This window comes from Heptranchias perlo, chromosome 2 (genome assembly GCF_035084215.1).
Source record: "Heptranchias perlo isolate sHepPer1 chromosome 2, sHepPer1.hap1, whole genome shotgun sequence".
In the NCBI taxonomy this organism is placed as follows: Eukaryota; Metazoa; Chordata; class Chondrichthyes; order Hexanchiformes; family Hexanchidae; genus Heptranchias; species Heptranchias perlo.
This window is the reverse complement of record NC_090326.1, coordinates 95,670,885-95,687,562: the sequence shown is the minus strand read 5'-3', so window position 1 is coordinate 95,687,562 and position 16,678 is coordinate 95,670,885. Positions and strand designations below refer to the sequence as shown.

Sequence of the window (16,678 nt, the reverse complement as noted above, 5' to 3'; positions counted from 1 at the left end):
AACCAATTTAAATGAAAACTGGAGATATATTACCCGCTTCCACTCTGGGTAGAGCTCGCACCTTGGCCTCTCGCGGTCCTCATGGCCCCACCCTCTTGGATCCCGCGGATCATGCCTTCTGTAGACTTCTTTCCTTCTTCCGACATGGGCGTTGGGCTCCGGCCAGCACGTCTGCTTTAACAAACCTAGCCTGCTGTCTCTGGAGGGATCCTCCACGCTGAGCCCTTGTTTGAGCTGTGTCTTTATATACTGTTCAGCAGGAAATCCTATGGTGAGCTGACTAAACATCCTCAGTACAGGTGGCAAGGCCAGACATAATCCATAATCTTGACAAATGTAAGGAGTCTTACAACACCAGGTTATAGTCCAACAGCTTTATTTAAAATCACAAGCTTTCAGAGGCTTCCTCCTTCATCAGGTGACTCACCCGACGAAGGAGGAAGCCTCCAAAAGCTTGTGATTTTAAATAAAGCTGTTGGACTATAACCTGGTGTTGTAAGACTCCATACATTTGTCCACCCCAGTCCATCACCGGCATCTCCACATCATCATCTTGACAAAAGAGATCCCGACTAGGCCGGCACCTGACCTGACATCATCGACTTGCTGAGACAATGGCGAGACATTTAACCTCATCAAGAGGAGATAGCTACTGATGCTACCGACATGGGACAATGGCAAGGTACTTAATCTCATCAATATAGATGGACTCTTATCTGTCTGGGAGAAGGCCCGTTCCCAGTTGTCTCGAACAAAGTGTAAACAATTTTACAACACCAAGTTATAGTCCAACAATTTTATTTGAAAATCACAAGCTTTCGGAGGCTTCCTCCTTCCTCAGGTGAATGTCTTGACATTCTTGACATTCACCTGAGGAAGGAGGAAGCCTCCGAAAGCTTGTGATTTTCAAATAAAATTGTTGGACTATAACTTGGTGTTGTAAAATTGTTTACAATTGTCAACCCCAGTCCATCACCGGCATCTCCACATCAAACAAAGTGAGCTGTGGGTCTAATACACATCCTCCAAGTTAATTACCTTAATATACTGAGTGTCTCTGGCTGTCCCCAGTAAAAGTCCCTGATACAGACATATCATTTGTACAATATGTGTGGTTACAAGCTAAATGTATTTCATGATACATACATTGTGTAAAAAACATTCTTTGATATTTGTTACACTTGTAATACACATCTGCATAACAGTAGTTGGTCATCATACAATGGACATGTATGCATACAATGGACATGTTTGAGCCCTCACCAGGTGGAACACTTCCCAAGCAGTATGATGAGCAGCACAACTCACCATAAAATGTAACAGCATTTCACGATCTCATAAAAAGACACAATCCGCTCGATGCATTCCCCACAAGGAAGAAATCCAGCTTTTCTTTTTTGTTACTATATGGACCTCCAATACATCAAATATGTGACAACCCAGACAACCACCTTAAGAGTTACTGATATCCACAAAATTCCTTGTTAGTTTTTGGTCTCACTAGGATACCCCTTTTTGTGGACAGAAACCACAATTGCATTCTGGAACACTGAAGATATGCCTGCCTCAAACAGAATACTATTGCCCAGCTTCAGAAAAACTGCTCCAAAGCAAGTCAGCAGCTCTTGGCACTAATCTTTAAGAATGTTATTCCCCCTAAAACAGCTTTGGTCCACAGATTGTGATTAACCAAGTGCAATTCTGTTACCATAACAATAACTTTCATTGTTATAGCACCTTTAATGAAATAAAATGTCCCGAAGCACTTTACAGAGATTACAACTGAGCAGTGATGAGAAAAAGATTAGGGGAGATGACTGAAAGCACGGTCAAAAAGGTAGTTTTAAGAAGGATTTTGAAGGTAACAGCGGAGTAAAAATGTTGGAGAGATTTAGGGTTAGAATTTCAGAGTGTTGACCTAGCAAAGCTGGAGCCAGTGGAATGATGCAAAGGAAACTGGACTTGGAAGAGCAGAAGCTGGCATGTAGGATTGGAGAAGGCAGTAGATAAAGGGACAGACTGGGCTGTGGAGGGACATATGCATGAGGACAAAGATATTTAATTTGATACATCGGGGGACAATAGACAAAGAAGGTTGGCTAGAGCAGGGTGATGGGGACGATATGTAGTTTGGGATAGAATGTAAGTGGTGGAGTTTTTGGATAAGTTGCAGTTTATGAAGCAGGAAATGAGGAAGACCAGTAAGGAGAATGTTTTACGAGAAAGAGATTGGGGGGGGGGGGGGGGGTGAAATTGCCTTTGGCCTGTTTTTGGGCCTGAAATGGGTGCTTGCATATATGTAAGGGGCCTAACACCTGTTCTGGACAGCCGCTAGGGGTGTCTGAAAAATTGTCCAACCCAATTATCTTTCAGGTGTCCTTTGGGTGCAGGATGTTGGTCCCTGAAATTAGCCCTTACTGCATCCTTTTATGCCAGTAAAACGAGAACAAAGAGATTCAATTTCTACCCGGAAGAGTTTGTATTATAAAGCACCTTATCATGCCATCAGGATGTCTCAAGGTGCTTCACATCTAATGAATTTCTTTTTGAGTTGTAGTCACTGTTTTGGATGCAAAGGCAGCATCCAATTTGTACATAACAAAGTCCCCTAACAGCAAATAAGATAAATGATCATTCGATCTGTTTTTTGATGCTGTTGGTTGAGGCAAGAATGTTAGCCAGGGAAACTTCGTACTCGCCTTCAAATAATATCACCGGATCCTTAATGTACACCTGAACAGTGCCCTAGTTTAACATCGCATCCAAAAGACAGCACTTTTAACAATACATCACTCCTTCAGTGCTATGTCAGCTAAAGTGTTAGCCTAGATTTTGTGCTCAAGTCTTGGAATAGAGGTTTGAACCCACAACCTTCTGATTCAAATGTAAACAATTTTACAACACCAAGTTATAGTCCAGCAATTTTATTTTAAATTCACAAGCTTTCGGAGACTTCCTCCTTCCTCAGGTAAATGTTCAGGAGCTCCTCGAAGCCTACGCATTTATACATATAGAACAATACATGGTGTTTACAGAATGCCCCTGCAACTGCCCGTTGCCAAGGCAATCACCGTGTTCAGACAGAGAGGTGTCACCTGCAGAACCCCCGAATACACATTCAACAAAAAAACAAACAGGGAAAAAAAACAGAGAGAGGCAGAAACATCCGGAAGGCAGAGAAAGCCAGCAAATGACCCATTATATTAAAAACAGATAACATTTGTTCGCTGGTGGGGTAACGTGTAGCGTGACATGAACCCAAGATCCCGGTTGAGGCCGTCCTCATGGGTGCGGAACTTGGCTATCAATTTCTGCTCGACGATTTTGCGTTGTCGTGTGTCTCGAAGGCCGCCTTGGAGTACGCTTACCCGAAGGTCGGTGGATGAATGTCCATGACTGCTGAAGTGTTCCCCGACTGGGAGGGAACCCTCCTGTTTGGCGATTGTTGCGCGGTGTCCGTTCATCCGTTGTCGCAGCGTCTGCATGGTCTCGCCAATGTACCATGCTCTGGGGCATCCTTTCCTGCAACGTATGAGGTAGACAACGTTGGCCGAGTCACAGGAGTATGAACCATGCACCTGGTGGGTGGTGTCCTCTCGTGTGATGGTGGTATCTGTGTCGATGATCTGGCATGTCTTGCAGAGGTTACCGTGGCAGGGTTGTGTGGCGTCGTGGACGCTGTTCTCTTGATCGACAGTTCCGACGGGCCACAGCAAAAAATCGCATAGACCTCCTCAGGAGACTAACACGGGACGCAACCAACAGAGTACCCTTTGTCGTCCAGTACTTCCCCGGAGCGGAGAAACTACGCCATGTTCTCCGCAGCCTTCAACATGTCATCAATGAGGACAAACACCTCGCTATGGCCATCCCCACACCTCCACTACTCGCCTTTAAACAGCCACCCAACCTCAAACAGACCATCGTTCGCAGCAAATTACCTAGCTTTCAAGAGAACAGCGTCCATCAACGGCATCTCCACATCTGATTCAAAGGCATGAGAGCTCCCAATCTAGCCAAACTAACCAGAGACTAATCAAGCCTGGGGGTGACAAAGACCAATATAACTATACACATTCCTGGTGTTCAAACACAGTTCAATTACTCTGATACCAGACTTTCAACAGAGCACAAAACCACTGTCAATATAAGAATGTTACCAGTACCCCCTAACACGATTGCTAGTGAGAGATTGTTAATAGTACTCCCAAATATCACTGTTAGCATGGGACTGTTAGTTGTGTTTTCTACAGCAGGGTGAATTGCTATGATGAAGCAGCTACAGTTATCTTAGATGTGTACTCAGAAATTGCTGCTGGTGTAAATTGTAAATGAGGATGTTGTGTACTTCTGTACTTAAGGCAGCATTAGGCTTGTTTCCAGCATAATTACTCATTAAGGAAGAAGTACAGCAAATTTTAGCCTTCATGCATCAAACATTTGAAATGGGCATTGCAGCTGTGCAGGGTTCTTGTCTGTCAGGATTCTGAAGGGAGTTGCTGTTTCATTAAGATTCTGCTGACGGAAAGTTCATTGCAATGGGGATTGTTTTGAGTGCTCACCTGGCACTTGATTTAATGGAAGGGGATGAACAGGAGTAGAGATGTCAGATGGTGCCTGAGGCTTGCTGTTCAGACTCATCACTACACACTCATTGCATTTGCAGACCTAGGTACAGAACTTGGAAATGACTGAAGAGCACTGCCTCAGAGGCAGAGGTTTAGCACGGAGGCATTTATTGAGATTAGAGTGCCATTTGCTTCAGGAAACCTTCAGACAACCTCACACATAGGGGTGACATCTGCCAGTGCCTGTCAAGATGACTGTGACCTTCAATATGTATGCCTTCAGCTCCTTCTAGACCTGCACAGGCAACATGAGCAGTATTAGCCAATTTGCTGTCCATAGCTGCATCAAATAGTGGGCTGATGCTTTATTCACAATGGACAGAATTCTCATCTCCTTTCCCATTATCAATAACAGCAGCATGACAGGGCTGCCTAATTCAACTGGGCTGTTGGCTTTACAAGCGTACAAGCATCCCTGTAGTCATCCAGGCCGCTATCCAAAATGCAATAGCTCACATGAACTGCAAGGGGTTATACTCCATGAATGTGCAGTATGTGACCACCAGCACTGCATCAGGCAGGTCAAGGCCACTTTTCAAGCAGCTCTCATACACTGACGACACCCAGCTTTACATCTCCATCATCTCTGTCAACCCTTCCACTGCCGCTGTGCTGTCAGACTACTTCTCCAACATCCAGTCTCGGATGAATCACTATTTCCTCCAGCTAAACATTGGGCAGACTGAAGCCATTGGCTTTGGCCCCCTACAAACACCAAACCTATGCCACCGACTCCATCCCCTTCCCCAGCTACTGACTCAGGCAATACCAGTGTTTGAAACCTTGACATCCTATTCAACTCCAAGCTGAGCTTCCGGCTTCATATCCTCTCCATCACAAAGACTACCTGCTTTCATTTCCATAACATCCTCTGCCTCCACTTCAGTCTTGCTCCATCTGCCGCTGAAATCCTCATCTATGCTTTTGTCACCTCCAGTCTCAATTATTCCAATGCTCTACTGACCAGACTCCATTGTCCACTCCATAAACTTTAACTCATCCAAAACTCTGCTGCCCGTATCCTATCTCACATCATCACCCCTGTTTTTGGTGACCAACACTAGCACTTGGTCCCCCAATGCCTCAAATTTAAAATTCTCATCCCTTTAAGTCTCACCCCTCCCTATCTCTGTAAGCTCTCTGACATTAAATAAGCATGCATCATACAGCTTGGTTGAATTGGATTCCTTGTGAAGACTCAAGATTTTTGGATTACTTTGATTTATGCAGTTGCTCACTATATTTCTGTCATACTGCATATATGTCCATGCATAATAAGCATTCTTTTGTGTCAGTGCTGCATAGAATATTCTATTAATGAATATGATGGGTTGGTACAAAATGACTTGCAGGTTATGAGGGAACACTGTGTTGCACATCTATTTGGAACAGGTACTTATCATAACAAACTGTACTTCTTAACAGTTTTTTTGAGGTCAGCCATGTTCTTCCTCTCATCTCTCCAGGTCCACTGGGTTTTAGAAACTGTATTTACTGTTATTTCCTCTCAAGTCTGTTGCATAAGACACTTTTGGGGACAGTGCCCATCAGCTCATATTAAACTGCACTTCTGGCCCTTACATCTTGTATCTGTGCTTCCAATTCGAGCACATTAGAAGGGCTCTTGTGAACCCTGCCTGCCTACCTACATTGTATAGCAATTTTTCTGAATTCACCTGCTCTCTCCTGCACAAGTTCAGAGGTTTAAATACCTCCTTAATGCAGTTTTGTTGCTCCATTGGTTAGTCTGTTATGAAAATATCTTAGGGCATGATTTACTCCAACTACTGAAACTAACAATACCAAGGGTTAATGAACAGAAGTAAATTCATCCAGAAACTTTCAGTAAACCAATTAAGGCCTGATTAATGTAGCAGCAGCAGCAATTTCCAGGCTACAGACTCCTAGAACACAGCCATGTATAAAATCTAAGCAATTATCTGTACCTAGGCATGTCAGTGTATATTGCACCAACCATGGAAGCAGTGAGTGAATTAAGAAGAAATAATTAAATCAACAAGCAGTGACTGAACCAACAAAGTGTCTTGTAAGTGTTCATATTTGAAGTACAGCCTGATTCCTTGAATCATGTAATGAATCAAAAATGTAAAACCCTCCCAGATATTAATGCCTTAACTCTGCACTGTTCTGTTTTAATTGTAATGTTCTTATGTACAGCTGAATTTCAATCCTGTCCCACGTTTGCAACTTCAGAGTGGCACTTCCAAAGTTTATATGCCATCCAGGCCTAAAATTATAGTTCCTAAAGCTGCTTTTATATTGTGTGAGACGAATGCCAGTGCCACTGGTTCCCAAAATGCAGGTCTCGCACAGCTAGCAGTAACCCCAAGGTAAACTTGCCAGGTTCATTTCTTTAAATAAAAACAGAAAATGCTGGAGTAGCTCAGCAAGTCAGGCAAGATCTGTGGAGAAAGAAACAGAGTTAACATTTCAGGTCGAAGACCTTCCGTCAGGACTGGAAGATGTTAAAAGAGTTAAAGTTTTTGAGCAAGTACAGAGCCAGGGAAAGAGGGGTGGGAGGGGAGGAAAGAACAAAGGGAAGGTCTGTGATAGTGTAGAGGACACGAGTGATTAAATGACAAAAGGGATGATGGTACAAGGTAAGGAAGGCTGTAATGGGTCAGGTTAAGAAACAAAAGATTGATCAGGAGTTGCTGTAAATGGCAGCAGCAGAACCATTACCAGCACTAGCTGACCGAAAAAATGGGAGCAGTGGTTATGATCTGAAGTTATTGAAATCAGTGTTGAGTCCGGAAGGTTGTAAAGTGCCTAAACGAAAGATGAGGCGCTGTTCCTCGAGCTTACATTGAGCTTCAGTGGAACAGTGTAAGAGGCCGAGGTCAGAGAGGTCAGAGTAGGAGTGGGAAGGGGAATTAAAAGGGCCAGGGCCCCAAACACTCCTTCCAGGTGAAACAGTGATTTACTTGTACTTCTTTCAATTTAATATACTGTATTCGCTGCTCACCATGCAGTCTCCTCTACATTGGGGAGACCAAACGCAGACTGGGTGATCGCTTTGCTGAACACCTCCACTCAGTCCGCAAGCGTGACCCTGACTTGCTGGTCACTTGCCATTTTACAGCATGGGAGGAGGCCATTCGGCCCATCAAGTCCGCACCAGCTCTATGCAAGAGCAATCCAGCAAGTACCACTCCCCCGCCCTTTCCCCGTAGCCCTGCAAATCTTTTCCTTTCAAGTACTTATTCAGATCCCTTTTGAAAGCCATGATTGAATCTGCCACCACCACCCCCTCGGGCAGTGTATTCCGGATCCTAACCACTCGCTATGTAAAAAAGTTTTTCCTCATGTCACCTTTGGTTCTTGGTACCTATGCACAATATATATTGCAGCTGGGCCTTGGGAGAACAAGCCCACTCTCCCACATTTACCTTTGTAATGTGCAGCCGGTCTTCCTCTAAACTGGCCACATTGTAGATACCTCCATTCCATGCATTCACAGACGGGACATAATGGGCCGGATTTCCCTGTGAATGGTGAACTTGCACTTGCCTGAAAAGACTTTTCAGAGGCTTTTGCACTGCATGTTGTTCTCATGCGATTCTCAATCCAACACAGTGCCCTCTCCCGGGCATCAGGGACCTGTGTGAATGGGGCAAGCAGCTGTGTATCCCCTTAACCAATCAGATTGAAGCATGTTAATAAGCAGCGCTGAGTCAGAACCAGGAAGCGTAAGTTAGAATAGTGAATTCAATTTCAAATCAGGTACAGAAAGCAAAATAAAGAGAGGGTAAGAAATATTGAATTAAGTGACAGAAAGAAAAAATAAAAATTAAATTAAAAAAAAATCCAACAACAATTAAAATCTGAAGGACTGAGACTCCACACATGTATAATTTTATTTTCAGTGGCAGAGAGGTTGTTTGGCAGTAATTAAGACTTTCCACGCCGCTAACAACATCCTTAGACTTGAAATGACTTGACTTACCTTTTTTTGGCTCGATTAGTTCAGGTCAGTGCAGGAACTTCAAGCCATTCCATTCATTTAAATGGGGAGCCAGCTGGTGAGAGATAGTTTTCGCGGAGTTTACCGAGGAGGGTCGCATCTGGTACAGCAGTCTCTGGATTTCCACGTTTGACTGCGCATGTGCAGTCGCTGGAAGTTGCTGTACCAGATACACAGAAATAATGGTGAGCCCTGTTAGCCTTCCCGTTATTGTTACAGGAAAATCCGGCCCAATATTTTGGCCAGTGCATGTGTGCAGTGTTGTAACATTGTGACGTTGCATTACAGTGTCCCTGTGGAAAACATAACTGCCTATGTGTATGATGATGTCATGCCATTGCATCCTGTCCAAAGTGAATACAAAAGATGACTACGCTTACTGCCACTAGGGAGACGAAGAGTAGTCAGGAGGACCCAATAAGAAACAGGTTTTCTTAACTGCCGGTCTGCAAAAAAAAACACAGTAGGCTTATTTTGATGTGGCTGCCAGCTGTATGAGACCCACTCCACGAGAGCCCGTGGCTGAGGAACTATATAAGAGCAGTTTAAGACTTTGTTTTGGCATTGCAGGTTTTGGAGAATGAAACAAATCAAAAAATCTTAATTTGCTTTCTTGCATTATCCTCAATGAGCAGAATTTACATCTTACTGTATTTTGAAGGTATGTATCTTAAGCATTAAAATATGTGCCATCAAAATATATCAAGGTTGTGACAAAAATTATGTTTTTTTGTCTAAGTTCTGATTTAGTGACTGTTTCTTTAACTCAGTCATTATCCTTAGGGAATTTAATAGCCAGCTAAACCAGAGGTTTGTAACCAAGTTACCTTGATTCAATAATACAAAGTTTGTGGTGATGGTGTCCTTACTAACAGGCTTGAGAAGAAGTGTAACTCATGATTCTTACAGACTTTGTGATTGGTTCAGCTTGTATTTTACTGACAATTACTTTTTGAATTTGAGTCACAATTTTTCAAAATTCATGAATTCTTGGTAACTCTTCGCTGGTATATAAAAAGGAGCAAGCCTGGTCAATAGTGGAGCAGTTGGAAAAATCTCCTGAAAAGAGCACTTGGCAGATGGAAAATTCCATGAGAGGAACCATTTGAAAATCTCAAGAGAAGCAAAGAAACTGTTTGAAAATGTCAGTAGAAACAGGTTGATATCCTGAAAGATAAGCGATGGTCAACGGGAAGAATTTCTTTTTTACCAGGTCTTCCCAGCCTGGGTCTGAGTCAATCCAACAAGTTTACGTTGGGGGTCGCTGTCAGGTACGCGAAACCTGTGTGTTGAGGATCAGCAGTGAAAGTACCCTTCCGGAGCAACATGAAAGCAGCTAAAGTCGCAGAACAAAGCCTAGATTTTGCTCTGAATTCACCCAATGGATGGCAAGAAACCAAGAAATGGCTGGAAGTCCTGCCCCATTGGAACTGTTTCCATTTTGCATCCTGCTGCATTTTCTGCTGAGTGCTCCCTTTAAATATTAATTTGAGGGTACACTATTTCCCATTAACATATAGGACATCAGGGGGCTAATTTTCCTCTGCTTCAAGTATGTTTACTTTTGGGGTGAAAAGCAGAGATAAAGTTGTGCTGCCCCCATGCTGGCTATACGCTTCACTTGTGTGTCTAACTACTACTTTAAGAGGCAATCTTATTACAGTAAAATTTAAATAAGGGCCAAATGACACCACAAATCCCTGCAACCAGCTTTCCTCTGGTTCTTCTGGTCACAAGTGAAGTGCAGGCTGCCTCTGTCTAAAGTGAGCGTTGAGGTAGCAAAGTCTGGTTACGAACGGCCCAACATTTTAAAGCACAGTCAGCAAGTTCTGTGCATTTGGAGTTTAGCAATTCCATATCATTACTGTTCAAAGTTTGTGAAATTTTCAGCAAACCTAGGGCTGTACTGCTTTCCAAATTGTGGTGAGGAAAGTGGGGTAGGTTTGGAGATTGCTGTCCCTGTCTTCAGAATGGACGTCCTATTTAGGATTTCCTTTATATCTGGTTTCTGGAAAGGATTTCTCTTCTTCTGGATGCCAGGGAAGTGAGACATCACAGGAGGAGGAGGGTACCTACCTGCCGTTACCCTGTCACCTGGATTTATCGTCCCCGCAGAATGAATTTCGACCTTACCAAGGAGTGGTGTCTTTGGATGCTGAGGTTCAGCAGGTGGTTACAGCAGGAGGTACGTGTTCTACTCCAGGAAGACTTTGAACCACACTGCAGGAGTGGCTTACAAACATTTGTCTCTCAGAATCCAACCTAAACAAGCACCAGTACAAAAATGGTTACCAATAGTGCAAAGAGTGAAAATACGAGGATATTTCAATATTCATGGAATGTACACCCTGATTTTGACTATTTGTGCCTGGTTTTTAGGTTCTGTGTCCATAATTTTTTATTTTACAGCTTAAGTGGTATGACTCCTAATATGGGCCTGTTGTCAGTACTCCACAACAGCAGTGCTAGTGAAGGATTATGAACAGTACTCCCCAAAAGCATTATTAGTGTGGACCTATTGCCAGTACCCCACAACTGCTCTGATGGACTGTTAACAATACTCTCCAACAGCAGTGTCAGTAGGGGCCTGTTGCCTGGGAAGGTCAATTGTCTTGGGCTGTTCGAAAATTGCTACTGTTGCTCCAATACTGGTGGTTACCAGTATGTCTAATTGCAGTTTGTCACAAGCTTGTTATCATTACTTACATATACTTAGTTTTTTAATAATTATTCAGTACACCAGTGCGAATATTGGGTTGTACCAATTATCGCACGTGCCAGTGCCAACACTGACTTGTTACCATTGGCACTAATACTTGTGCTAGCACAGCGCCATCACCATTAGCTTCCTTCACTGCAATTCCAGTATAGATCTGCCATTTATTGTTTGTGACTGTTTGATTTTCAGTGTATTTGTGTTTGTAGTATGGCTTTATTAAATATGTCTGAATTTATGCTTTTCTTTCTTACAGTTATTAAGGAGGAGCTATACCACAGGTAAAACTATCTGACAATGTTTTTAACTATTCTTTTAACTTCTGTATATTTTGGATTTTTCTGAGATTGTTACATTTAATAAGGTTAATTTTAACCTTGTACTGGACTTGATGGGCTCGAATTTAGCAGGCCTGCGGGTTCCCAGCGGGTGGTCCTCCGGGAGCGTCGAAAACGCGGACGGCGAAATTAGTGGGTTGCCCACGCGATCGTAGCAGGCAACACCCTAATATGAATCAATTACCTGCTCCTCCGGGGTCCACGGCGCTGGCCTGCGCGTCGGTCGGGCTGCGCATGCGCAGTACGATCTGTCAGCTGGAGGCTCTCCAGTTAAAGGGGCAGTCCTCCACTGACAGATGCTGCAACCAATGGGACAAATTGCAGCATGGAGCAGCCCAGGGGGAAGGCTGCTCCCAGTTTAATGATGCCTCACCCCAGGTATCATCAGATGGGGTGAGGAGGAGGGGGAGGACACAGATCTTCCCCCCGGCGGGCGGGAGGAAGCGGCCTGCCTCTGCCACCAAGAAGGCCTGGCTCGAGGTGGCAGAGGGGGTCACCTGCGCCACCAACATATGGCCCACCTGCATACAGTGCAGGAGGCGCTGCAATGACCGCAGTAGGTCCGCCACAGTGAGAACACGTAGTCTTTCCCCGACACTCCGTCTGCCACAACACTGCCCCCACCCCACATCTCCTTCGGCACCGCCAACACTATTCTGTCACATCACCCTTCATACCCACTCACACCCCATCCTCATCTTACCTCCACCTACTCACCTCGCCAGTACTCATCCTGCCACTAACACGCAACCCAATCCTCATACAATCTCATGGCTCCATCCCATACACACCCTCTCGTGCATCTCCCTCACGGCCAGCCTCACTCAACCTGCCACCACCTGTGCTGCAGCCACAGGGCATGCATCACATATGTGCAGTAGGCAGCGTAAGGCAAACGTCTCGTCAGCATGAAGGGGGTGCACAAGGGTGTCTGAGGGTTTGTCATGGGTGTTACCCATATTGAATTTCAGAGCAACAAACAGCACACATTATATTGACACCACCACTGCCATGTCTCCGCGAATCCTGTCCGTTGTGTCCAATAATGCCCGCTCCTGGGTATCACTATGAGGACCCACCACTGATGCCACCCATCGTGTTACTGCAGAGTAGGTGCAGGTGTATTTGCAGGGCTCGTCCGCGCAGACGACTGAGAGACATCGGCGGTGTAGCCGGCTGCACCCTGGAAGGATGCGGAGGAGAAGGTGTGGTGGGCAGTGGTGACTTTGCCAGCGACAGGTAAGCAGTTGGTGCTGGGGCCAGCCAGGAGCAGCTCGGCATGAAAGAGGCTGCAGATCTCCACGACTACATGTCGAGCGAATCTGCGCCTCCCTGTGCACTGCTGCTCGGAGAGGTCCGGGGAGCTGCGCCTCGGTCTGTGGACCCTGTGGCGAGGGTAGTGCCCTCTGCGACGCGTCTCTCTCTGCGGTAGCCCTCCCTCCTGCTGTGCAGGTGGGCGTGCAACAACACCGTGTTGGGGGGATCCACGTCTCTGAGGCGGACGGCGTGGACTGCGAGGCTGCTGGTGCTGGTCATGCTCTTCGTCCTCCGAGGGTGTCCACACACCACCCAACTGGCAGGTGTTGGTCTGAGGGGTTGTGCAGGGTAGGTGTGTGGTTCCTCGGACTGGGGCTGCGGTTTCGTGTCGGTCTGTCCTCTGGCTTGGCGGGGGGTGGTGGAGGGCAGGGGTTGCCCTATGTGATGCAGTGGCCTCCTGCGTGGGTGAGGGCTCTCCCCCGTGGAGCGCACCTTGTCACCTGCCACAGGCTGCTGGCTGCAACACGCCTGGTTGGAGGGAGACCGTTTCCCCCAGTGTGGGAAACTCACTGCCTTGAACCTAAAATCCCACACTTCGTCTTTTGACAGCTGCTTCAGCTCATTAACTGACCACAACGAGCAAGTTAAGTACTCTCAAGTGGAACCCCACTGGCTTTAATTGCCTGCGGGATTCCCACCAGCGGGGCTTGCGCGCGCAGCCCCGCACGTCAGCGCGGTACCCGGAAGTGGCCGGGATTTCGTCGCGATCCGGTCACGTGACCGGAGATCGGGATTTTCGGGGCCACCCCGCTGGGAACCCGCCGGAAACACGCTCCTAAAATCGAGCCCGATATTTCAAAACTAAAAACATGGAATTTCAAGCTAAGCAGGATATTTTTACCAATTGTTTTGATATATAGATAGGGTGCTTCACTGAAAATATCCCATCCCATCTTGTCATGCTCCTTTCAATGCCCTTGTTATAAAATGCCAATTCTATTTTAATATGCTTTTGTATCCTTTTTGCATAAATATTTTGCTTGCCACTCTGGACCCGAGACCTCTACTATTTTATTCTTCAGCTCTCCTCTGACTTTGCTCTGCTCTCATCTTTTATCTTCCCTATTTCCCACCTTCTCCATCCATTACTACTCCACTTTCCTTCTCTCCTTCTGCTGTCCTGGCCTTGACCCCATCCATAAGTGAGCTCACAGTTGCCCTCTGTGCTTCCGTTAGCATCCTCTGTCAAACCCATGTGGCACCTGCCACTCACTGTCTATGAATTAATTTGGCAGGGGGAGGAGCACCAGGATGAAACATGAGAGGAGAAACAAGGTGCACGGAGGCCTGGGAAGGGCAAGTAGCACTAGAGTAAAGAATAGTTCAGAAATAGAAGTGATCAGACATGGGGCAAATGCAAGGCAGTCTAAGATAGGTTTGAAGTGCACATGCGTAAATGCACGTTGCGTGGTAAATAAGGTTGGTGAGCTGCAGGCACAAGTCGCCACATGCGACTGTGATATAGTGGCAACAACAGACATCTGGTTCAAAGAAGGGGAGGATTAGGAACTTAATATACCTGGCTACAAGGTATTCAGGAAAGAAGGAAAGGAAAGGAAGGATTGGGGGGGTGGGGGGGTGGCGGCAGCATTGATCAAAGAAACTATTATAGCAATGGAAAGGGATGATGTAGTTGAGGGGTCAAAGACTGAATCGATTTAGTTAGAATTAAGGAACAGTAGAGGATCTATTAGGCCACTGGTTCTATACTATAGGCCACCAAACAGTGAAAAGGAGATAGAGGAGCAAAATTGCAGGCAAATTACAGAAAGATGCAAGAGCTATAGAGCAGTGATAATGGGGGACTTCAAATATCCTAATATAGAATGGCACAGTAACAGAGTAAAGGGCAAAGAGGGGGAGGAATTCCTGAAATGTGTTCAAGAGAACTTTCTTGATTAGTGTGTTTCTAGCCCAATGAGGAAGGAAACAGTGCTGGATTTAGTTCTGGGGAATGAAGTGGGGCAGGTGGAGCATGTTTCAGTGGGAGAGCATTTAGAAAACAGTGATCACAATATCATCAGGTTTAGAATAGTTAAGGAAAAGGTCAAGGAACAATCAAGCATAAAAATGCTTAACTGGAGGAAGGCTAATGAGTTAAAAAGGGATCTTGCCCTCGTGGATTGGAATCAAAAATTGGGAGGCAAAACAGTAATTGAACAATGGGAGGAGTTCAAAGAGGAGTTGGTTCGGGTACAGAGTTGACACATTACCATGAGGAGGAAAAGAAGGATATCCAAAGCTAGAGCTCCCTGGATGACTAAAGATATAGAAATTAAAATGAAACAGATAACGGAGGCTTATGACAAATGTAAGGTTCATAATACAGTAGAGAACCAGGCTGAGTACAGAAAGTAAGGAGGAGATCTAAAAAAGGGAATAACAGGGGCAAATAGATTAGCGGCTAATAGAAAAGGGATCCCAAAAATCTTTTATAAACATATAACTAGTAAAACGATAGTCAAAGGAAGGGTGGGATTGATTAAAGACCAAAAAGGAGATTTTCTTGTGGAGGCAGAGGGCTGAGGTACTAACTGAATACCTTGCATCGGTCTTCACTAGAGAAGAGGATACTGCCAATGTAGCAGTAAAGGAGGAAATAATAGTAATATTGAATTGGATAAAAATAGATAAAGAGGAGGTACTTAAATGATTGGCAGTACTCAAAGTAGAAAAGTTACCCGGTCCGGTTAGCACTGAGGGAAGTAAGGGTGGAAATTGCGGAGACTGTGGTCACAATCTTCCAATCCTCCAGATGTCCAGATGACTGGAGGATTGCAAATGTTACACATCTGTTCAAAAAAAGGGGCGAGGGATAAACTCGGCAATTGCAAGCCAGCCAGTCTAACGTCTCCATATTATAGAAAGCATATAGATTCATTGGATAGGGTGCAAAAAATATTCACAAGTATGATATGACAAGTATGGTATCACAAATATGAAGTAAGGGATTATTTAATATTCATTAAACCCACAATAAGGATGTGAGAGGATATACTTATCAGGAAAGGCTGAACAGGCTGGGGCTCTTCTCTCTCGAAAAGAGGAGGCTGAGGGATGACCTGATTGTGGTCTTTAAAAAATGAAAGGGTTTGATAGGGTAGACGTATAGAAAATGTTTCCGCTTGTGGTGGAGTCCAAAACTAGAAGTCATAAATATAAAATAATCATGAATAAATCCAATAGGGAATTCAGGAGAAAGTTCTTTACCCAAAGAGTGGTAACAATGTGGAATGCACTACCACAAGGAGTAGTTGAGGCAAATAGCATAGATGCATTTAAGGAGAAACTAGATAGGCACGAGAGAGAAAGGAATAGAAGGGTATGCTGGTAGAGTTAGTTGAAGTAGGGAAGGAGGAGGCTCGTGTGGAGCATAAATGTCGGCCTAGACCAGTTGGGCCAAGTGGCCTGTCTCTGTGCTGTAGTTTCGAAGTACACATTGGTGGTGGGGAAACTTTTACAGACAATAATCCAGGACAAAATTAATTGGCACTTGGAAAATTATGGGCTGATAAATGAAAGTCAGCATGGATTTGTTAAAGGCAAATCGTGTTTGACTAACATGATTGAGTTCTTTAATGAAGTAACAGAGAAGGTTGATGAGATTAGTACGGTTGATGTTGTGTATATGGACTTTCAAAAGTTGTTTGACAAAGTACCACATAATAGACTTGTATGCAAAATATGGGATTAA

The 16,678-nt window shown here is 44.8% G+C and overlaps 1 protein-coding gene across 1 annotated transcript in view; it reads left to right on the top strand.

Moving 5' to 3' along the window:
* hepacam2 (HEPACAM family member 2) overlaps positions 1–16,678 on the top strand; it is a 100,463-nt gene that overhangs the window by 50,952 nt on the left and 32,833 nt on the right. The window contains exon 6 of the mRNA XM_067998584.1: positions 11,586–11,610. Within this exon, the coding sequence (XP_067854685.1) occupies positions 11,586–11,610 (25 nt within the window). The remainder of the gene's footprint in view (positions 1–11,585; positions 11,611–16,678) is intronic.